Source organism: Apostichopus japonicus, chromosome 3, assembly GCF_037975245.1.
Source record: "Apostichopus japonicus isolate 1M-3 chromosome 3, ASM3797524v1, whole genome shotgun sequence".
Classification (NCBI taxonomy): Eukaryota; Metazoa; Echinodermata; class Holothuroidea; order Aspidochirotida; family Stichopodidae; genus Apostichopus; species Apostichopus japonicus.
In genome coordinates, this window is record NC_092563.1 from 17839743 (window position 1) to 17864930 (window position 25188).

The 25188-nt window shown below is 37.8% G+C and overlaps 1 protein-coding gene across 16 annotated transcripts in view; it reads left to right on the forward strand.

The window, feature by feature from the left end:
• Positions 1-25188, forward strand: part of LOC139965277 (uncharacterized) — a 112348-nt gene that overhangs the window by 62238 nt on the left and 24922 nt on the right. For 4 of the 16 annotated variants that reach the window (XM_071967473.1, XM_071967476.1, XM_071967465.1 and 1 more), the window contains exons 12-19: positions 1709-8953; positions 10268-10309; positions 12846-12926; positions 14961-15035; positions 17330-17434; positions 18395-18451; positions 21939-22010; positions 24795-24857. In XM_071967473.1, coding sequence (XP_071823574.1) covers positions 1709-8953; positions 10268-10309; positions 12846-12926; positions 14961-15035; positions 17330-17434; positions 18395-18451; positions 21939-22010; positions 24795-24857 — 7740 coding nt within the window. The remainder of the gene's footprint in view (positions 1-1708; positions 8954-10267; positions 10310-12845; positions 12927-14960; positions 15036-17329; positions 17435-18394; positions 18452-21938; positions 22011-24794; positions 24858-25188) is intronic. The other 12 variants (XM_071967467.1, XM_071967470.1, XM_071967472.1 and 9 more) reach the window with 12 other exon arrangements.

Consider the following 25188-nt stretch of genomic DNA (forward strand, 5'->3'; position numbering starts at 1 on the left):
TAAATATCACAAGATTTATTCAATTCAAAGTTGCGTATTACCTATAATACATCTCATGTTTGCCTTAAAGCAGTTGGTTAAAATGCTTTCAATACAAACTCTACTGCCACTCATGTATTCTGGAACAGATATATGTATATATATATTTTGTTAGTTTGTTGTATCTGAGTCAACACAGAGTTTGAATGCTTAAGCAGTTATCAAAGTGAATACTAACAACAATGTAAGCTTCAACCTACAAAATTTCCACCGAAAGAGTATCATAAATGCCTAAGCAAATTGGCATATAATTTGCATACAAAACTTGCATGAATTAGGCAAAATGCCAAGGGATTGTTCCCTTTTGGAAGGGAAGACACACGTTATAGCATTTTTTACATTGTAATCATTACTAAATTGACTGGTAGGAGTGTGTGAAGCATCAAAGTGTGATGTAACTTCTCAACCAGCTGCTTTAACGTAAAAACAAAACTTTCTACATCATAGTTATTGACGTGATGCTGTCTCCTCAAGATGTTTTAAAGAGCAAACTTAATCCAAGAATCTACATTGTTTTAGTTGTTTTGAAAATATTTTTCCAACACATTATTAGTTGTAACCCTCCAAGTTAATCACCAGTTAATTGTAAAAGTTTACTAATTGGTCTTAATCTTGAATTGTGGTTCATATTTGGTCATTGAGTAACATCTGAGCTGTTTGAGCTACTCTGTCGGTAAGCTAAGAGCTGGGAGTGTAACAGTGGGCATTAAGTGTAATTTAATATCAGTTTTGCAACACATTGAAGTATACAATTCTAGAGAGCATTTCCAAGCAACCCTGTTGCTAACATCAATACAAGTTATGTACTTATACTTGATGATCCTTTGCCTCTGGAGTTTTAATTAATTTGTTGTCCTGAAGAAGCTTCGCACAGAACGAACAGGCTCGTCCCCCTTCGCACTCAATGAATAATGTGTTCCTTTCTACCAACATGCTGCAATAGACTCTGTTTATAGGTGTGTCAGATATTTCTTTGTACTTTCCTTTTTGCCTGATTAAGGGTGTGTTGCATGTCTCTTAATACAGCATGATGTTTGGATCATAAGCATAGCATGGATATAGTCTGCTAAATTATACTGACAGTTATGACCTAGCTAGAATCTAGTAACCTGCATAGTTTGTGTAAACTACAGTATACAGTTTGCAATGCCTTGTGAATGCTGTTGTTTGTAATTGCTCAGAGGAAACTAGGGCATAATGTCTAAGATAAAGTAAAGGCAAAGGTAATTTAGCATACCAGTGTAGTTTATTTTGGCTGGTTACTAAATATTTTAACACTTCACGAATGAGCATGTGACGTCACCATCAATTTTGCTGTGAAACATTCATTGTAATTGTGCTGAAGAATGATTTGATTTGAAGAACATACAAATGTGAATGTGGCCAAGCATGTCAGCATAACATGCACCATTTAGAGAGAAGACAAAGGAGCTGACTTTCAGTAGAAGCAGGTGTTATGAGCATGCAGAATGGACTTCTCACCTTTTCATCTTATTAGCATGCCTTACATCGAGCTAAGTACTGTACAATGTAGAGTTGCCTGCTGCTTGATACAGAATGCAGTTTGACTGATAGAAGCATGGAAATATTTGCATGGCATTGCAACTGACGTTTGATGACTGCACCCTCTTACAAGATGCTGACCAACCTTCCTTTCATTGCTTTGAAGGAGATGATGAGGCTTTTGGAAAAGGGAGTGACATCATTGACAGCAGCAACCCAGTGGATCATCATTCAGATGAAAATGCAAAGTCGGGACAGGTACTTGCAGAAAAGATTCATGGTGATGTAGATTCACAACAATACACTCATTGTGATGAAGAAGTTACCAGGCAAGAAGGAATCCTTGAAGAGCATCAAAACTCATGTGAAACAGACCATGTTGCAGATTCCCACAATTTGATCCCTACAGATTTAAGACAGATACAAGAAGAAAAGGAAGATGAAGAAGATGATGGTAAAGATGCTCAAGCAGGATTGAAAGAGAATGAGCTATGCAATGGTTTTGTGGCAGTATCAGCAGACCATAGTGGTGTACCTTACTCTGTTGGAGATTCTGAAGAAACGTTTGGCAACACAGTTGAAAAGTATAAAGATATCACTTTGATGTCATCTACTGATGAAGTTAATGAAGGAGAGGAAGATGAAGATGAAAGTACAGAGGAGGATAATGAGGATGCAGAGGAGGAGGAAGAGGAGGAGCAGGATAACCAGGAAGAAGATTATGATAACATCGTAGAAAAGGATGACAACATTAATTTAGAATTTCAGAATGTCCCTGCCATTATGATGAAGCACAGAGATGATGGTGAAAAAAGTGAGGATGTCATTTCTAAAGCTTATGATGATGTCTTTGAATACAGCTCAACTTCCCAATCTGTCGATGCTTTTGATCAAGAGCAGTTAAGAGACAATGACAGTTTGCAGAGAGAAGGGCATATTGAAGAAGGAAGGGAAGTGGCTGTCAGACATGGTAGCAAAGACATCTCAACTGAAGATGGTCAGAGATTTGAAAGTGTCCAAAGTATGGGTGCAGGCATGAGTGAGTTTGATCATGGAAATACAACTGTAACAGGTCATGAGAAAATAGGGACTTTGGATGCTACTAAAGATGAAGAACATGCAGGTATTGCAAATTCAGAAAGGAAGGAAGAATGCAAGGAAAGAGGAGAGGAAGACAAGTACAATAACATGTTGGCTATGCTGGAAAAGAGGCGTGAAGAAAGAAGAAAGCGTAGAGAGCGATTATCCAAAGGCAGTGGTGAAGAAGAAAAGACTCGAGGATCAAGAAGTGACAGCTTAGGCAGATCTCAGGTATATGAAACAGACATTAATACAACAAGTAAGGATGTTGAGGAGAAATCCATGACTGAGCCAGAGATGAATGCATTAGGAAAGAAACCAGAAGAAGTTAAAGGTGCGATGATGCATAAGATACCAATTATCATTGAGCCCTCTGAAGAACTGGATCCACAAGAGAAGAGGAAAAGACGTCATCAAAGACGGAAACAGCAAAGCAATTCTTTGGAAGATGTTGATACAAGTTTGTGTAGTGCAGAAGGCAGTGGAAATCATGATAAGGTTTTATCAAAAGAAGCAGAAAACAGTGATGAAGGTGTAATTACATTGGAGGGATGCTTGGATGGGGAAGCAACAAGAGAAGCAAATAATGAAAGTAGTGGTAAAGAATTAGAGGTACTGAACTTAGAAGAATCAGATAGACCAAAAGTTGCTACTGGGACAACAGAGGTGGAAAATGGTGTCCACAATTCAAGAGAGAGTGAAAGGGAATCTGAGAGGGAGCGTTGGAGAAGGGAGAGAAGGCAAAAATATAGACAGAGGAGATCCCAAAGAGAACAGGAGCAAAATATTTCATCCTTGAATGATAGTAAATCCACTTATCCTGATAAGGAAAGTATTGATGATGTCTCAAATAGAAATGAAGATCGAGGTCATGTGATGGATAGTGATAGACGATCCAGAAGAACTGAACAAAATGCAAACGTTATTAATTCGTCTGTTCCAGTAGAAATTAAAGATGAAGATGACTTAATGAGGATGCTTAGAGGTGACAGCTGCACAAAAGCAGAGATTGTACAAGGTACCGATGATGTAATGCCAAGGCGAAGGCTATATTCAAGGCGCAGGAGAGGGGAAGGTTCTGGTTCAGGATCATTAGAAGATTCCATTACGAAAGGTGAAGACATTCACAAGTCAACATCTGAGGATTCTTTTGAAGTAGTTCAACCTGTTTCTGATGTTGAAAAGGATATTAAAATGAAGCAAGCATTATACTGTGGAGAAGTCAAGCAGGAAAAGCTCATTAAGAAACGGGAGAGAAGTCAAGAAGAGGATGACATTTTAAACCTTCTCAGAGGTGGAATTGCACCTGTGGAGATTCCTAGCCAGGAGGTTTGTACAGCACAGGAAGGAACCAGACGTCATGGTAGGCTAGGCCGGCAAAACAGAGTTAAGTCTCAAGAAAGTATTTCTAGGGAAGAAACTGAAATTCCATCACCCCCAAGTACAGATAGGGAGATTAAGGATGACCCCTCTCCAAAGCAGTCAAAGTCAGTTATTGATTCTGTCAAGAGAGGTGAAGAAAAAGAGATAGACATGCAGACCAGTGTGAACGAAAACAGCACTCAACCTTCCAGTAGCAGCTATCATGAGGAAGAAGGGTTGGGCATGGAGGTGGAAAGAGCAGATGACCTTGAACAGCTTCAAAGGAGGAGAAATCAGTCTGATGCAAAACAGAGTCAACAGAAGGAGGAGACAGACATGCTACTTCTTCGTGGTGGCGATGCTGTAGATTCTACCCTTCAAGGTGAAGAAAGGATGGAAAGACCAACCCATACTAGAAGGAAGTTGGACAACTCTGGCTTCAGTGGTCAAAAGAATCACCAGCATCATGAGGATGATGAAGATATGCTTCTTCTCTTGCGTGGAGGTGATTCAGTGCCAACTGCAGATAAAGTAAAATCTGGCAAGGATGCTGATAGCAGAGAAGTAAAACCTCTGCAAGAAATCAACAGAAACCTAGTGGACAGATCTGATCAGGCTAATGAAAAGAGAACAGTGTCTAACAAAAGAGGCAATAAAGAAGATACATTAAGCATCCTGAGTAGTGGTGATACAAAAGAAACAAAGGAAAGAAAGTCCTTAATTCAAACAGAATTATTGGATGGTCATTCCTGTCATCAAAAGGATGTGCAAGATGGATCAAGACAAAAAGTGTCAAAAATTGCTACCCAGGATCAAGAGGATAGGCCAACTGTGTTTAAAGTAAGTATGAAGAACAGAAAGCCCAAGAACTTGTCTTCTAGGAAACCCATCATTAAGCCAGAAGAGGAGGAGGAACTTGTATCCATGTTGAGAGGAGATGGCGCACCCTTACGTGAAATTGACAGGAAAGCTGCCATTTTGGAGGAGGAAAAGGAGACAGGTATGGAAAAGTTATCAACTTCAAAACAGACTATGGTGGCCATGGAGGTGACAGCAGCAAATGTTGTACAAGATGTCATTGGGATGAGACGTGATGATAGTAGTAACAAAGAAATTCAACAGACTACTCCATCAGATGATGGCAACAGAGAGGAGAAAGCAAAAATGAAGATTGCTGAAGAAGCAAAGAAACCACAGGAAGAAGTAAAGGTAGTACGTCTTAAGCTACGAAGCAAGAAAGGAGTAGAGAAAAAGTCTGTATCGAAGCAAGAGGATGAAGGAAAAGATGAATTAATGAGAGTGCTTAGAGGGGGCCTGGAAACAACCAAAAAGGTATCAGTAACAAGAAATGAGGACATACCTAATCAAAAAACAGATGAGGTAAAGTCTGTCACATTAAGAGCTAAGGTTGCTGTGGAAAATATTGCAAAAGGAAAGAAGAATTCTAAAGATGGTGCAGTAACTCCAATCAAACAAACAATGAAAGAAGCAGATACTTTGCTGAATCTTCCAAAAGGTGGAGATAGTTTAAGTTCTAAGAGCAACATTTTTAATAAAAAACAGCTTCAGGAAAGTAAAGCCCCGGGAGGGAGAAAAACAGAAGTTGAGAAAGTCACTTCTGGGGAGGACCTTTTGAGTCTATTGAAAGGAGGAGATGCGAACACATCAAACCCCAGAAGAACTCAGAAGAAAGACGAGAATGTAGGGATTTCCTCTGATAATCTTAATAGAAGTATGAGACAGCCAAACCAGCGTACTGATAACCTTAGTCATCCTCAAGACCGTGAAAATGAAGACAAGATGTCATCAACTGGACAATCACAGAGGCAGCCAGAAAGAGAAGAAGATGATTTGTTAAGTATATTGAAAGGTGGAGATGCAGGGTCTTTCTCATCTAGTAACAGGGCTGTTGGTTTGGAGAAACAGAGGCATGGAAGATTTACTGCTAAGGAGATTGAGGATGAAAAATGTAATAGCCTGGGCATTACTTCATTAAGGGAAAATATCTTAGAGGAAAAGAAGAAACTAAGAGATGAAGACAAAGATGTCAGAGAAGACCAGGATTCAAACAAAGAAAAGAAGAGACAGGTAAAAAATTTGAAGGAAATATATGGTAGAGAGAAAACATTTGCTGGTGAGGAAAAGAAAAGGAAAGGTACTACTGGAGAGAGGTTGATGGATGAAGAAAAATCACTCAAAGTAACAGATGATTTGAAAGAATCTGGGCAAGAAAATCAGAGCAGATCTCTTCAATCAAGTGAATATAAGAAAACAGTTCCTGAAATGACCAAAGACAGGGATAGGGAAGAGCAGTCTAATTTGCAGGCAAGAGGAGAAGAGCCTTCAAAGCATAGGGATGACAACTCTTCTGATATGGCTTTAAAATTAGCTAGGACAGACCAACAGAAGCAGTCGTCATCTCCAACTGATCGAAGAGGTAAAATAAATGCAAGGATTGAATCGTTGAATAAAGCTAAAGAAGAACCAAAGCTCCGAAAGAAAGAACCATATGTACCTGTTACCAATCAAGCTGACATTAAAGAAAAGATTTTGAATAAGAGTAAAGAAGAATCTCATCCTCAGAAAAAGGTGGATTTTGTGCCTGTCACCAAGCAAGCAGAATTGAAAGAAAAGTACCTCAGCAGCAGTTCAGAACAAAAGCTGCCCTCAAAGAAGGAACACCCGGTACCTACAAGCAACCAGTCTGACATCAAGGACAAGTTGCTGGCTAAAGCTGTAGAGGAAGGAAAGGGTCATAAAGTAAGTGACACTTCTGTCTCCAATAAATTATCCAGAACACAAGAACTGGACTCTGCAAAGGGAAATGAGGAAATAGATGCACTAGAAGAAGTGGACAAGGTGACAAATAAGAAATGGAGAAAGGGTGCAAATGAAGCTGATCAAGTCCCTAAAAAATCCACAGAAAAGGGGAAGATGCTTGATCTGCGTGAAAAATTTATGCCTCCAGTTCAAGAGGGTGGTTCTCTTCCGAGGAACTTCAAAACAGGCCACTCCCAAAAGAATCAATCAGTACAAGCTGCTAGCAGCAAAGATGGCCAAAGGGAAGGGAAGCATGGTAAGGGTACTAAAGATACTTCTAAGTCATTGGAGGAACTCCTTGATATTGCTGTAGCAAGGAAGTCAATGCCGAGAAGAAGGAAACAAAAGCAAGTAGACAAAGTTACTGGTGAGGATGAAGTAAGAGTAGACACTGACATGAAAAATGAAAGGCGGGATGGGACAAGAAGAAATAAAGAGACGGTTAATGAAAGAAAGAGAATATCTTATGAGGACTCCAGTTCAAAATTGGACAAGAGGTATGAGGTGGAACAGAAGGATTCAAAGAGAAATGAGATTGACCTCAATGACGAAAGAAAGGTGACAGCAGTTGGCAAATTGAGAATTAAGAAGGATGGTGTTGAAAGTAATGATAAAGGTAAACATGGACAGAAGCAAGTCAGAGATACAGGTTCACTCAATAAGATGGAACGCAAACTTGAGACAGATAATAACTCACTTCAAAGAAAGAAAGACAGACAGAGAAGTGAAGAGAGAAGATCAAGAAAAGACGATGTTAGTCAAAGGAATGCTAATGATAGGAGAGAAAGAGATGCGGGTGGTGAGAATAGTAGACCAATAAACCAAAAGCTTGACCTTCCTGCCAGTAAGGAACCCAAGGAGAAGAAGAAGGAACTTATGGACAGGTGGTTGAAACAAAAGCCAAGGAGTGGAAAATCTAATGACAAAGAAGCTGTGGGTCCAATCCAAAAGAACCTTCATGGGAAATTACAGGCACAGAGGGACAAATGGCTGCAAGAGCCAAAGGATGGTGACACACCATCCAAAAAGAGCCAAGGTCAAGGGAAACAGCCTTCAAAATTAAAGTCCAAGTATCAGTCAATGATAACTGATACTGAGTTGCAAGATAAAAAGAAAGAAGAGGAGCTTGAAGTTCAGAGAAAGAAAAAGAAAGAAGAAAGAACCAACGAAAAAGTGTCAGGATACAGTGATTCAAGAGATATGGATGGTATTCTGGGGGACGTGCTGGAAGAGTATGATGGTTATCATTCTGCACAGAGACATGTGGAAGGTGGTGAGACAAGTGATGACGAGGACACACTGGAATATTCTGAAAAGGAGGATGGTTACGACAGATTGCTAATGGAAGGTGTCGAGATTCCTGATTTGACCTTGTCGTACAGTGACGAGTATTCAGATGAGGATAGTAGCACGCGGTTCTTCTCTTTTCCATCAGATGAGGAGGTTGGCAGAACTTCGGAAGAAGAAGTTTCGTCAAGGTCTCAAAGAAAGCTTGGGTCCTCACTCATTAGAAGAATGACCAGGCCTTCTGAGGAGAGTTCAGGGACTCTTTGCCTGACAGATAGTGATGAAGATGAGGAAAGCCTCTGCACTCTAAAGGAATCAGAAATCTCATTGGAGCAACAGCTGAGACAGGAGGTAGGGGATGATGACTCTGTGTTTCTTGCCGGCAGCTTTGAGAGTCTTGATATGAAGTCTGGAAGTGAGCTGTCATCGATGGGCGAAAAATCAGATGCAGTGGAGCTGAGGTCTACGATAGGCCATGGATATTCTTCTGAGGACTTGGAGCAGGGGCTCATGAAGACAAAGTCTCTCCCAAGCAATTTGGATAACTGCCATAGGAGGAATTCAGACCCAAAGCAAGATGGTTTCACTGCCTTCACTCCTCCAAGCAGAAGGAGGTATGTCAAACAAATCAATGACCGTCCTGTTTCCCAGGCAGAGAGTGCCGAGAGTCTCATGAGCGGAGGAACGGGAGTGTCTGCTGAATCTGGGATTGAAATTGATGAGAAGCTTAGAGAAGGCTTGTTGGAGTTGAAGGAGGACTTGATGGATGAGGCGAGCATGCATAGATCAGAAGAAGGTAGTGTCGATGGTGAGGAGGAGGAACTACTGAATGATCATCCTGATGATTATGGTGAACAAGCAAGTGAGTTTGTTGCTGTCCATGTCTGCATGCTCATAACCTGATAAACTTTCTCAAAAGCATCAATGGAAAGGTCTGATGTATCCAAGCAAGTTTCCAACATTGCTGAAGTATAGTGAGGGAGTGGCAACAAAGGATATAAGCTACAGGAAGGTATAAGATGCATTTACCAGCCAAAACAAAATTCACATTTGGGCATATTGATGGTAACATTGGTTCAAGGGTTAAAATGTGGGAATGAGATCGGGGTTGCTATGGAGCTATGTTTTGAAAATTGGGGAAACTCAGATTCTAGAAAAATTATTTTGTTCATGTTGTTCTAAGCTGATGAATGAGAAGGGAAATATCTGTGTTGCCGAGAAAACTTAATGAGCAGAACATTTTAAAATATTGGGAGACATTAAGACGTTGCAGATAGAACCATGAATTGTAACTGAAGAAATATGCCCTGTGGATGACAGTAAAATGTCCTATAAACTGATTGAAAATGCAGGAGACCACTGTTGTTGTTGTACTGTGTTTGGCGATGGTAAGATAGTTTCAGTAACAACAGTGCTCAAAAGAGGGATATTGGTACATGTATGATAAAAAGTATAAAGTAAGAATTGTTGCTTCTTGGTGATAATTTCACTATAAATTGGTTGCTTTTCTTGATCATGATTACATTCACTGATACTCTTAAATTTCTAAAGAGATCTAGTTTGTCTACACAGATATTTTATTAACCAGAGAAAAAAACCTTGAAAATGTTACTCTGGATGGTCTGAAATAAACAATAAAGCAACTGAATGCTGTATTGTTTCCAACTTTAGCAAAACAAACTTTAGCATTAACTCAATGTCCTGCTTACAAGTAGACAGTCTGTGTATACAAGCAAAGCAATCAAGAATGTCACCAGAAACCTTCAACATTTGAAAAAGAATTGCTGAAATTTTTGCATAATTATTTCAGTTGGAAAGCTGATTCATATGTCAAAGAAGAAACCAATTAAATGGGAAGCAACAAAAACAACCAAGAGAGAGTGCGAGAGTGACTTGCATGTAACCATTTTATAATTAGCAACAATTGGATGATTGAACAAACAGGTTATGACTGTCTTCCTCTCCTTGTTAGGAGGACATTGCCGATAGTCATCCTGTGATATTCTTCCTACACTTTGAAGTACTTTACAGTACATTCCACTCAAATGACTCAATTAAAATGAACTTTTGTCTACTCAAAGAAAACTGACCACCACATTAAAGCCTCCAAGTTCTTTTCTAATTGGAATTTTTGATAATTTAGTCTATTTCTATACATAAAATATCTCCTCTTCAGGGATAGGTAGGAAACCTAGACGTAAGAGGACATCTTCGAAAAGTAAGTCAGACATATTGCATGGAATAGGATTTTGGTCGTTAAATCATTAACTCTGTTTTGTGCTTACTGTAGCTTGTTTGGGATTTGGAATGATATTTATCACACAGTGAGAGAATTGGTGTGCAAAATGTACTTATGGCAGCCTGCTATGTTTATGAAAACGAAGCCAGGGTTTGGTTTAATAATTAAAAGGTCATTGGTTTTGTCCTGGCATATGCTAGAGAGTCTCGTAATGGCCACCCATACTTACATTTCAACAAGCATCACTACCCTCAGATTCCAAACAGCTATTTCTCTGTGTTTATTTAAGATTCCTCAATGTCTAGGAATAATAAGGAAAGTACATTTGAAAACTTCCACAAATTTTAGATTGTCAAAATTTGGGGCCAATACTGATGATCTTTAGGGAAAAAACCATAAAAATCAAGCCAGTGACCAAAACATCATTTCACAGTTCTTAGTGGAGATGGGATTGCTTTGTCTGGCAGTCAGGGGTCAGGGGTCAAAGGAAGAGATGATATGGGGAACATTAACATCTCTCTGTATTGCTGTATATTACATAGCAAACATCTACTTGCAAAGTAATGATTAACCCAGGATAGGATAATTGTGTAGGTCACATTATAACTGATTAGAACAGTTTGAAGAGGAAATTGTAACAGTATAGACAGATGGGTTGGTATTGGTTGGTACTGAGGTTTATGTGATTTTTTGGCTCATTATTACTAGCAGAACCTCTTCTCCCTCCCCTCTTCTCCCCTACACGCACACACCTAGTCCCAATATTTCCCTTCACTCCTCTGTTTTAAACCACCAAATATGTGCTTGAAAGTCAGATGCCAGCTGCTTTTACAGCTTCCCAGAGGACAAAATTTCACGAAAAACTGACGTGTGAGTGCAGTGTGCATGCAAATAAAACAGTCGATTGCCTTGACTGATTACGTATATATATAGTTGAAATATCTTGAATTTATGAAATTTATGCATGAGTTTTCTTTAAAAAAGTGTTTTGTTTACACAGTCGTGTTGCTCCGCTCTGACAATAATGTCAGTGTCAGTCAGTACAGTAAACTTACAGGAGACGTTCCGAAAATGTACAAAATCGGGACCATCAAGTGTTCCTTACTTATCTGTGTCTTAATAGTCAGAGCATACATTGGAGTAAATCACACAGAGCTAAAAAATTCAACTTGTTCACAAAAAGTGGATCAAAAGGGTAGACTCCCACAAGCTGAAAATCTAGCATTCTATCCATTTGTTTAATTTAAATATAATTCAAACTTATTAGTCAGTCTCAGTCATGTCTGAGCATGTATGGCAAAATAATGCTGTTATTCATTTGGAAGTGATGTGACAGTTGGAGTTCTCTGCCAGGTTATGGCTTCCATGTAATAGCTAAGGTATTAACCTATATCTGCCAGGTTGGATTGATGCAATAGTTGCATAGTATTATGCAGATAGTGTGAGTACCGCATGGTTTGTATTGCAGTGTAAATCATACCAAACCAACATTGATTGGTATATTGCAGTATGGAGCTGAGCTGGAAAAAATGTTTATTGTGTCTTGGTGTACAAACATTCGTGATAACAAATGTCAACATATACCCTCATAATGTGTCCCTACAGTGGATAGAACATGGGTAGGGGTTATTTATTTATAGGGGAATGATATGAAATATGTGGTGTAAGTCACCATGAATATCTGTCTTTCTCCGAGTAGTTTCAAATTGGCAATTAATTTTGCAGCCGTCATAAGTTTTCAGCCCTTATTTTCAGCCTTATAAGAGATTTCAGCCCTTATAAGAATTTGAGGGATTGGGAAGGAGAGGTAATCTCATGGTCAGGGGGAGGAGGCAGCATGTACTAAGCTAGTTATATATGCTTTTGGTGTGAAGAGCAAGGAGATTGCAAAGGGACGGGGAATGTGATACTGTCTAATAGGGTTTTTAAAGTTTGGAGTGATGGAGGTCCATAGTGGAACAATTTCTTGCACATGATTTGATTAGACCCTGCAAATTAAATTACTTAGAGAGCCCTTCTCCTGTGACTTTTAGTCCTTGGTGTAACCCCATCTCTCACATCTTGCCTGAGAAGAATGGTACATGTACAGATGTATTGACAAATGTTTGATATGTTAGAGAGTGTTGTGGTCAAGTGGTTAAGGCAGTGGACTTATGATCTAAGATTTGCAGGTTCGAGGTACATTGCCTCTCTTCACCCAGGTGTATAAATGGGGACTTGCGAGGTATCTTCTTAGTATATATACAGTAGTTGCGTGTGCCGGTTTGTGGCTGCATCCCTATGTTAAGTCCCACGGGTTACACATAGATGTCATGCACTGTAGTGGCCCAGTTGGGATTGTTTGATTGTGCACACTTTGGTGTGTGAGTATGACAAGTTGGCAATAGCCAGGGGTTAAGTCTTGTAAAGTCTGTGTGAGAAGGCCTTGAACAAGATTGTAAACCTTCAACTTAAACTCTTAAGCATTGCATTTATTTATACAACAAAATTTCTCAATTCCACGCAATTGAAACAGAAATGAGAGTCCCAGAGGTGATTATTCAGGAACCGTCGACGCCAACCGAGAATGGCTATGACCTACACCACAGGAGGAAAGGTATAGACCCCATGCTACCCCCACTTCCCCCTCACCAATGTTTGTGCTGTTTATATCAATCATTGGATGCTTCATTAACCAACTAACAAAGTGCATGGTACCATGACGTACAAAGAGAAACAGGGTTTCTTTGTAATAACATAAATTTGTTGGGTTTTTCTCCTTTTCATTACATTTTTTACATTTCAGGCAAAAGTGGTATTTTCTTTTTGAGTTGGTGTCCTTCTGAGTTTGGTCATTTGGTATTACATTTTATCTCACAAAACGACAAGAAAATGTTTGTATAACTCACTCAGTTGCATGCTTTTTGTTGGTATTTTGTAAGTAATAATTTTCCCCCAATTTTAATTTATTTTTTATTTTTATTTTTTGGGTTTTGTACTTGTTCTCTAATTCCTACATTCTACAGCTCTCATAATTAATATGGTCTGGTCATCACACTGGTGATAGAAACAAAAACAATATCCATCACAGTTTATATATATATTATTAAATATCCTGTCAATCCCATATATTTATAAAAACTACTAACCTCAAAATTTGAATCAAAGCAGCTACAACGGGTGTGTGGGGATGGGATGTGTGGGGGAATGGTGTTTTTGGGGAGGGTATGAAATGAGCACAAGGAAAAGTGACGCAAAAAATGTTAAAAGGAAAATTAAGAACAGAAGTTAGATCATCGAGTGGAACATATAAAGTAGAGCCAGTTTCAGGGAATAACTTAGTGTTCACAATTTGTGTAACAGCTTTGGATGGTCTCATTTTTTATCCCTTATTAAGTACTATGGTTCCTGTTTCCACGACTGCCATACACCTTTGCACTTATATAGCAATTTGACCATTTTGCATAGCAATTTGTCCATTTTGCATAGCAATTTGACCATTTTGCATAGCAATTTGACCATTTTGCATAGCAATTTGTCCATTTTGCATAGCATTTTGACCATTTTGCATAGCATTTTGCGATGCGATACCAGATAAACTACTACCTGAATTTACGTCACTTGTCATTTCCTAGTTGCACAGTAATAGTACCATGAAAAGTTTTCTCACAATACGAAAGCATCTCAGAAAGAAAGAAAAACCCAAATGTTTCTGTGTTTATGTGGGAGCAGTAAATGATTTTCGATGGCTTCCTGACATATTGTTAAATCTAAATTCAGGAAGAGTGGTACGTTGTCCTACTGTCTGTATTAGTTTTGATCATGGTTAAATAGGCACAGAGAAGCTATACATTCAGCAGTGACTCAATTCAAGCCGATGTAGGCTTCATATGAAAGTGACTATAAGGAAAATAATTAAGCAAAATCTAAAAAGGTGACAGTGTTTCCTCTCTTGCTACAAAGTGTCACTTTCGATATTGAAATGTTCATTTCAGTAGCATTGTCATTGAGAGTTAGTTACAGATATATAGGACATTTTTGTGTTACAAGTAATTTTAATACCTTCCCTCAAATGGTCCAAGGACTGCATGTTGTGCCTGTGGGACGATATATAGGTAAATTGGAATTTGACACTAACAAAGCTTATTCAAATTAACAACTTTTGTGGAAATTTGATGAGTAACCAATTGCAAAAAAAAATTCTTGAGTGATGTTTTACTAAAAATGACTGATACTATCAGCTCTTCAAAGTTATCAGGTGTGAAGAGATGAACTCATAGAGCCAGTCAAGCCATGTGTGCATAAATCCTGTTTTAAGTCCAACTGTAGCATTTTCCCAATTCTGTCATTCTCCTGATTCCCTTCCACACTTGGTTCCCCTCCCCTTCCCCTACCCCCTCACCATTCTCTATAAAAAGGTTTTTATTTAAAGGTGAGAGGGAAAAAGCAGTTAGCAGAACATGTCTAAGCACATAAAACATGATATGAACAGAGGTTACCATATTAAATTAGAGAATGTTGAAGATGGTATAATAAAATTATACCAATTTAAAGTTATGCAACTTTGAAGGGTACAGAAATGGATGTGTTGGGCAGTCTTCTCATTTGTTTGTTTTTTAATCCCTTTATTAACTGTAAAAATTTCTTATAGTTTCTCTGGATGCTTCCTTGGAGTATGGAGGAGGTGGGTTGTATACAACTTTGTCAAAACCTGTGCACCCTATTTGTAAGTGAAACTATCCTGGCACAAACCACCTTCCTTTATCGCCACAACTCTTTCGTTTAGTTCTTAGTGACGAAACAGGTTCTTCTGGGAAGTCTAAAAAAAAACATTTCTTTCGTATCTGTAGTTCACCACTTTTCACTGTAGATTCACCGTAGCAATGAAAAAGAGGTTCATTTGATATCATAATACCAGTCAAGGTAATGAACCTCATATTGATCGGTCATGTCAAAATTCATATAATTTTCCCTTTTGAATAGTTGAGACTTGGAGTAACAATTTAGACATCATGTGTGTGTACGAATATGTACAGCCTAAAATTTACTGACATACATATTAACTTAATATAATCAACAAAAAATTATATTCCAATTGCTCTACTACAACTTTACCCTCCATCTCGTTGAATCTGCTCTACCCCTCCACACCTCCACTGCCCCCCTCTACCACTCTATTGTCACCCCTCTACATCCCCCTCCACTTTCTCAGGTACTGTTGTGACTACTGATCTTGGCGGTGAAACTGGGTGTCAATTTTGATGCACAATCAATCAATTTTTAATCACTTTTCTTCACAATTACTAATAGCAACCCAATAAGTTTAATTCTTTCTTTTAACAACATTTTATGTCTTTGAGTATTATTATTAAACTAAATATGGTTTTTAACTGAATGCTTTCTTAATTGTTCTGTGTTATTCTTACTGACATTCATATCTTTGCTCTTTGCATGCTGTTCTATATTCACTAACGATCCAGTTGGTATACTTTCACCCGAAATATTTTATTTACAAAATATATAAAAAAAAAAAAAAAAAAGTTTAAAACCCATTGTCGAAAGCATAATACTGATCCATTTGTGTGATATCATTGTTTTATATTTAAGTGGGCAGTTTTGCCTTTTTGTTCTGTGTACATCATCATCCTAAATTACCAATTTGTCAGATATCACGGTACATTCTCACCACCATTCTGCACATTGGCTCTGGTTGTGGTATGGTAGAAAAGAAGGGAGATCTCCTCCTCACTCTCAGTTCCTCCCCATCCCCCATCCCCCCCCCAAAAAAAAAAATCCTTCCCAGCTAACAAATCCAGACTATATGCTTTCAGGCTAAATGAGAGAAACAGCAGTTATTAAATTGTCAGCTTTGCATTACCCCCTAAAATGGTGGTATGTCACCCTTACACTCCACCTTACCATTTCTGCCCCATCCCCCCCTCCTCCTCCATCCTCCTTACCACACTGATCCATATCTCTGTTCCCTTCATCACATGTTCATCAACATTGCAAATTATGTGTCGTCCCTGATATCGCCATGAATATTTGCGGCTTCAAACTGACCACAAACTTGTAACCAGCTTCCCACCTGATTAATCGTTAGTTCATGCCAGCCAGAGCCGTTACTTGGCTCGAATGAGTAGAAACTAAAGCAAAAAGAGAGTAGGCCTCTACATATCTTATCTTGTTGTTTTTTGTTTGTTTTTTTGCATTTTGAATGCTCACTCTTTCGAATGTTCATGTTCTAAAGAGCCTTATGTTCTCTCAGGCTCCTGAGATATTTAATGTTGGCAAACATTGCTTGTTTTATCCTTACTAAAGCACCTGGTTGTGGTTTCATATTTAGCAGTACAGGGTTTTAAGTGTATGTTTGATGTTGAACCAAGGTTTTATCAGATGGCGGGACAATTTGGCGTGGTGGGGGATGAGGGAGGGGGTGGGGCAAAGGGGGAACACATGCACACTTTCATTTTAATCAATGTTGCAGTCTTCAGCTGATCCAAGTTTCTACAAAGACTGTACAGTAAAAAATCCAAAGTTGTGTGAGAAAAGTGACAAAGAAAACAGATGTAAAAGTCACAATAAACTGATGATGCAACATCTGTCCAGATTTTAATATGCAAATTAGACAAGACTGGATTTTCTATAGGAGTTCAAGGCCTATCCAAAATGAACAGACTCAAATGGAAATCCCAAACCTCCAGGCTTATAATCGATCAAATTTTTGAATTTGGTGCATTTTTCTGTATGGATGGGGCAGTGGGGTGCATTCAACAAAAAAACCACAACCACCTGCTTTAAAATTATTTGTGAATTCTATCAAATGCTCTGGTCTGTGAATCGTTTTGAGATCTGTGAAGAAAAAAACCCTTTTGCAATATTTGCTTTCTCAGCAAGCTTAATTGGCCTTGTTGCAAACTTTCTCTGCAATGTAATTAACTTGAGAGAACAAAATGAGAAAAGAAAAAAAAGTTGTTGCTTATAATTTGCATAATGCCATGCTGCTTGACCACTTTACAGATGAACCTGCTATTCCTGAAGATACAATTGCTCCCACCTCTATAACTGAATGCAAACAATCTACCAACATTGAAACACCCACCCCACCACCCGAAGAGGACCAAGGTGAGTTCCCAAGTTGACATCCTTCCCTAAACTTTACTCCTAGAAAATGACAAGAAAATTATAAAAACGCTGCTTTTGGAATTGAGTTCCCTTCCTTTCCCACTCTTTCTTCATCTGTTTTTTTTTAAATACTTCAAGCTTAAAAATACATGTTATTTGCAGCATGTTCTGTTTGCTAGAAAGCCTGTATGTCTTCTTTCTGTGGTATGGATTGCAAAACAATTTATTGAAGCTTTTTGTCAATGGATGTGATTGTATTAGGATAAATAAGATATGTCATTCCCTTCATCAAAAGAGCTGTCGCATAATTTGCAAAACTATATTCAGTTTTTTTTTTTTTCATAGCATGTTCATGAATTTTTTATATCCGTAGCAACATTCGCAAACCTCCATCGTAAAAGTTTTCTCATTTATCAAATTCGGCCATTTTTCATTGTGACCATCTCGATCCACTGGCCATTGTCATTGGTGTGTGATATAAGTTCCGAGCTGGAAGAGTTCTGTCCTTTTAGACGTTTTGATAATTTTTAAATGTCATTGATTCAAAACAACCATGTCTTCCTTTAAGTTTTTGGAGAAAGGTAAGCAGAAGGGGGCTGATGTCCTTATTTCCTTTGCATAGCAAATGAACCAAACTTTTGTAAAAAATTCTTCAAGTTCTTCCATGTGTAAACCAGGTACAGAATAACCTACTGTGATGTGTATTATCGTGTGTCAAGAAGATTTAATATTTTAGAAATTGGACATTTTTCATAGCATGTTTGAGGTTTATGAGACTTGCTTATTGCAAATTTTATTGGATATACTAATAGACTACCTTATGCAAAGATCTGACATGCATCTTTGCAGTATGATTTTTCAACAGTTTTGTAATTTGGTACAGCAGTTTGCTCTAAGATATCAGAGAAAATTAGTCCCTGTCTGAATTTTTTCTTTCTCTTCCACGTTTCCTTGTCTCAGATCAAAAGAAGTTACGTCACATACCCGAGGAACCTCGTCTTTCATTCGTCCCACCAAGTGAGTCCTTCTTTATCCCTTTTCCTATAAATGTACATATTTTGTCATGTTTGAACTATCACATTAAGCCCTCCAGTTGATTTGTTGTTTGTATTTTATCGTTTGTTTTATTTTAGTTCAGTCTAGTTTTTTAAATACTTGACCAGCACTGCAAGTTGGATTACGTGTATAAGTGCATATTTTTGGGAAAGTGGCAAGGCCGAAGTTTTTCCAACCAGGGTGTGGAAATCTGAAGTGTTAAAGGATGACCAGGGAGAGGCGGGGGTTGGGGGAGGTAAATATTTACAATTGGGGATTGGGTAGGTAAATTACTATTGGGGGTTGGGGGGTTGGGGGAGGTTAATATGCACTATTGGGAGGTTGGGGGAGGTAAATATGTACTATTTGGGGGGAGGTAAATATGTACTATTGGAGGGTTGGGGAGGTAAATATGTACTATTGGGGGGTTGGGAGGGTTAAATATGTACTATTGGGGGTTTGGAAGGAGGTAAATATGTACATTGGGGGTTTGGGGAGGTAAATATGTACTGTTTGGGGGAGGTAAATTTCATTTTCATTTTCATTTTCATTTCATTTATTTGTTTTTTCTCAATATACGGTACATTGTATGTCATACAAACGTTTACAGATATGAAATTGAGTATAAAGAGAAAGGAAGTGATCTAAAAACCTGAAAGGCTTATCGAGTAGAGCCACTCCCTAAAGTAGGAAAATAATTAAGTTATCAGTGTTAATGATATAAACAAACTAAGATTTCTAAAAAGTATTATGGATCAATAATCACTTATGTAAACCTCGCTTAATTGACTTTTAAAGGAACGTGGTGACTGAGAATCATTTTGTATATGATCATGATGATTAAGTAGATAATTCCAGCAAGTGGTTGCCCGATAACATATACTCTGTTTACCCAGGTTACTATGGGGAAAAAGTTTATGTATGTGACCAGCCTGTCTTGTATTATAATCATGGATTTCCCTATTAACAGTGAATAAATTTTTACATGTGGGCGGATTATACCCATTAATAGAGCGATAAGCGAATGTAGCAAGATGAACTTTCACAAGGTCCGGTAATTTCAGTAGCTTAAGTGAGGCAAATAATTTACTAGTATGATCGTTATAGTCGGCAGAAGATATATGTCGAATAGCCCTTTTTTGAAGTACAAAAAGTTTCTTAATGTTATAAGCAGCCGTGCCAGACCAAACTGTAATGCAATAAGTAAGGTGAGGATAAATTAAAGTAAAATATAAAGAACGAAGAATATGTTTTGGTAAGTAGTGCTTCAATTTGGAAAGAATCCCAACGCCTCGAGAAATATTTGTTGATATTGTATTTATGTGATCACGCCATGTCAGACCAGAATCAATAGTTACCCCTAGAAAATTGGTAAAACACACTTTTTTTAGACTACTACCATGCATCTGTATGTCAGACAGAATATTCCTATTCCTACCTTCATTGAAAACAACATATTTTGTCTTACCTACATTTAAAGAAAGTTTGTTAGCTGAAAACCAAGCATGAAATTCATCAAGCACATGACAAATTCTAGCCCTCATTTCCACAGGATCCAAGCCAGAGAAAAAAATATTAGTATCATCAGCGAATGATACGATAGTACAATTATCTGGCACATGACAAATATCATTTACATATATTATAAAACGCAAGGGCCCCAATATAGATCCTTGTGGAACCCCACAAACAACATTCATGCAATCAGAATCCGTATGAAGACAATTTGTAAATTGTTTTCTGTTTGATAAATAGCTTCTAATCCAGTCTAGTCCTGTGCCTCTTATGCCATAATGTGACAATTTCATAAACAAAATACGGTGATCAATTGTATCAAACGCTTTGGACAAGTCCAAGAATACACCGACGGAAATCCTTTTATTATCTATGGCATCATACAATACCTCCAGGGCCTCAGTCAAAGCAAGTTCGGTTGAGTGTCCTGGCCGATACCCATATTGACTTTTGAACATAATATCATGTTTACTGATAAAATTATAAATACGATTATGAACTATTCTTTCAAAGATTTTAGAGAAGCCTGTTAGTACAGAAACTGGGCGATAATTACCTATAACATCGTGATCCCCTTCTTTGTAAACAGGGATAACTTTCGCAATTTTTATATGATCTGGGACAGTACCAGTTGCTAAGGATAAATTTATAATGTGAGTAAGAGGGTAAATATGTACTATTGAAGGTGCATAGGTACTGTATAGTCTAGACTAAAAAAACTAAACTCAGTCCAGATGAGAGGGCAGGCACTTTCAGTTTGACTAAAGTGAATTGTTCTTTATCTTGTATTCTTTCATTCAATTCAATAGTTAATTAGAAAGAGGAATTCCTCTTTATTACAGGAAATTCAGTCAAAATGCAACCACTTGATGGCTTTGTATATGTGTCAGCATTAGTACTTTCATTCCTGTTGGACTTGACTTTTAAAGCAACTGCCTCAGGTGTCATTTTGATATTACACCTGGCATCATGCAATATGTCTGTGGGCCCTAAAATTCATTATCAGTTTGTTTGTTTCATTAGTTTTAAACTTTAAAGCATGTGTAAAAGTAAGTTGGCCTGACGTTTCGATCCTAGCAGGATCTTCTTCAGAGGCTAAAATGGGGGGGAAACGTCAGGCCAACTTACTTTTACACATTCTCCTACACAGGCTCTCTAGTGGATAAGCAGTTTGCTAACAGTTTTATTTTATTTTAGTTTTAAAGCAGTTGACAAATAACCGTGAGATTTTGAAGTAAAAATTAAAAACTTACCTCAGGCCTTCAACTTGTAGTTTTATAGCATAATATGACAGATTAACATGCTGTATGCACAGCCTAATTTGCATGTAAGACTGAGGGCAGATATGTATCTACAGTAGCTTTGAACTACAGTATTCATCATAGAAAGACTAGTTTTTCATGCTTGACATGCCGGCTTCTTTGCAGTAGTCAGTATAATTGGATTCAGGATTTCTCTATGTTTTGCAGCTGATTAATATTTATTCCTTAACTTAAAGTTTCTTTATATCTTCACATTTGGTTTTTCTAATTTTAAGATATTCTAAGGTAGGAGTAATAATCTGTGAGGAACTCGGTGTTGAGTTTCTGTATTAAAAATCATGTAAGACTACCGAAATAGTCATAATGTCCCTACGATTGGTAACTGTAGATGCAAATAATCAGCATTATTACTTCCACTTTCCAGCCTGACCCCACCCACTTCTTGCATTTAATAATCTTTAAAACTGTGCTAGAAAACAGTGATCTCTATTTGCGTTATCCCACATTTCTCTTGTCCATATTTCGTTGGCGTGATTTGACGTGTTTTCGTCATTCTAGAAAAATACGTAGAGAATCATAACTATTTAATTTCTATTAAGTGCAGTGTGCTATAGATCACGTTCCTATTTGGAAGTTATTATGTTGTAGATGCATCTCGTTTTATTTTGCGGTGACATGTTTTATCCCAAAAGCTGCCACGGCCATGGATCAACGAAGACGGAGACCCAACAGGGATCAAAATAAAAATTATAGTACCTCTAAAAGTAAGGATGGCATGTGATACTATTTCTGATGTACAGTACCTCCACCATACTGCACATGCCCTGTTCAATTCTCACATTAACTCAAACATTACAAACATTCTTTTCCTAACGCTGCTCTCGCTTGTAGTTCATTATTTTTGTTTGCATGATTATCATACAACATTTCCATGGAATTCAACATCTCGGATTGCATCACTGATTGATTTTATCTCTCTTCATCCGCCACTTGGATTTGTTTCATTTTGTATGAAAATCTATGTTACCATGGTGATGAACAAATTTGTTGCACCTCTATTCACTCCATCTATTGTGCGAAGTATTAATAACCTAGCATGAAATCTATTGCATCCTTCCTCTATAAAACTGTATGTGACATCATTGCGTCAGTGTTTCGCTATTTACCAACCTGCAGTATGTTACCTTAAGACAGATGTTTGTCATCATCGTTATTCCCTTTGGTGTAGCCACAGGGGGGAGGGGTAGGTTTTCAGGTATGAAAAGGGGGAGGTTTTCAGGGACGAAAAGGGTATGACAAACAAAATTACAAAGGAAAATTAAATAGCCATGATGTAAATGATACTTGATAGGCGGCTACTTGTCTTAATGGCACAGGTATAAGATACGTGTCTTCATGGCATGGATAGGCTACTTGTCTTCATGGCATGGATAGGCTACTTGTCTTAATGGCACGGATAGCCTACTTGTATTCATGGCATGGATAGGCTACTTGTCTTAATGGCACGGATAGCCTACTAGTCTTAATGGCAAGGATAGGCTACTTGTATTCATGGCATGGATAGGCTACTTGTCTTAATGGCATTGATAGGCTACTTTTCTTCATGGCATGGATAGGCTACTTGTGTTCATGGCATGGTGTGATCTTCTCAGGTTCTCCTCATTAGTCATACTAAGCATAAGAATGTGATGTCTCCAAACTAGTTAACTTTGATTCAGTAAGTGACACTCCAATTCAAAGTTACACGCATTGTATGGCACTGCAGTGTAGTCTTCAATGAAAACACATCCCCACTTGGCTGAATATAGAGATATGTTATACCTGTGTATACCCATACCCACAAGTACTATAATGTACTGTATCTGCAAATATTTATAGCATTAATATATACGGGGACGTTGCCACTGAGAGCATGTGAACACAGGCATCCTTCCCTCCCCTCAATCTATTTCAGACTTTGACAAGCATATCCCTGAGGGTTGTGTCAGTATAGCCATGCCATCTATTAAACTTAATCAACAATAATAATCTTTATATTGTTTGCACCTTTTCATGGTATTCCTTTAAATCACACTACCTACCTACCTGTTATAACAGTTCCATTGTATTTCTTTCAAATAAAAAAATTAATTTCATCACCACCTCACCCCATCCTTTCCTTTTGTGTGTGAGTGTGTGTTATCTTTGTTTTTCAACTTTTTGATGTTGGCAAACACAAACAAACCAACACCTGTGGCAAACAGTCACTTGGGATCTTATCATAACAGAAATGGTTATTTCTATCTTCTACTCGCAGGTAGGGGTAACCCTAGGGATGGCCCAGGCTCCTACCACATTCTTACCAACCACTTTATACCTCCATCTCATCAATTAGCTCTAAATTACTAAATAACACAAGAACACTGGCACATTTGATATCACCACCATCATTTCCCCCCTCACTCTGGCAAACTCCTCCACCCCTAAAGCCCTTCATCCAAACTAAATTGAAATTCTGTTCATTTCTTAAACTGGTTGTGACCAAGCTTACATGATTTTTCTTTTTTTCCACTCATTCCTATCTGCATGTGTTCAACAATTGTGTATCAATAAGGTAGAGAAAAAACTATACCAAATGCTGCATGTCTGGAGGGGAAAATCTTGATGCTAAGATCTTTTTGTTTCATTATTTCATTGAAAATCAGTCTATCACATTATCTTGATCGTTAATACTATTGCACTCAGGACAACAGAGCAAAATGACACAAGTCATGCGTTGTTGCCTGTCACCCATTTGTCCCCATATTGCTTGGTATTAGTTTAATTGCATTGAATTGATTGTGGATTACTCGTTGGACACCCTATCGATATTAAATTGATGTAGATTAAAGTTAATATGCTCACAGAATGTTGTCCACAGTATAAGTATCAAATAATTGAAAACGGGCCATTGAACTTCTTGCCCTAGCATCTATATGCATTCAAATAATTTTTTGAAGGTTTGTTTGTACACACAGATACTTTCTTCACCAATTAGATATCTCATTTCAAATAATTACAAACAGGCCATTGAACTTCTTGCCTCTATATGCATTCAAATAATTTTCTGTTTGTACATTTGTCTTTTCTTCACCAATGAGATATCTCAATTTCAAATTTAAATATTTTATTCAGCTCCTGAGTAACAACCCTAAATTTGCATAGTAAAAAATTGTGTTTTGTAAGGCGTTAAAAATTAACAAAGGAAAAGTGGTGTTGGACATTTCGACATGTCATAAGTATGATCTCCAAGAATTCTGTTGTTTTTTTAAAGTTTGTGGGCTAACACTCAACATAACCAGTATGGCCGTCAATTTTGACTCAGCCATACAGTACAAGGGAATTACACATATTATCCTCTTAGTATTGAGGAAACCTATTTATAAAAAAATTATAAAACAGATAGAAATAATAAATATTTATTCAGACGCCTCTGATTTGCCATCCAATCACTCATTAATAACATTAAACTTCCGCCTCAAATCATTCTTAAATTATTCACAAATTACCATATTTGTTTGAATATTCAGATGAAGTTAAAGAGCCTCCATCCATTAAATCATCAGATTCAACTGCTGACTTGAACTTCAGAGGTAAGTCTATATCATGTGTCAAATATATTTTGTGAGATTGATATCATCCCGACCTGATCCCTCCAGACATTAAAAACATATTAGGCATTGAGAAACGTGCGAAGTGGTGCAGATAACATTAGTTATTTTAATGTGTGAATTCGAAGAAGAGAAAACAAAGGGGTTTTTTTCTCATGGTAGAGTTTCTATTTCACCAAATATCAAACTTCTGCTTCCTCAACTCATCCTACCTTGCACTTCTGTTGTCTTGCCAGCTACTCAGTCATATAACTTGATTTCAGGAGATTTTATGTGCAGAAAATTGGCTTAGTGAAAAGTGGGTGTAGGTCAA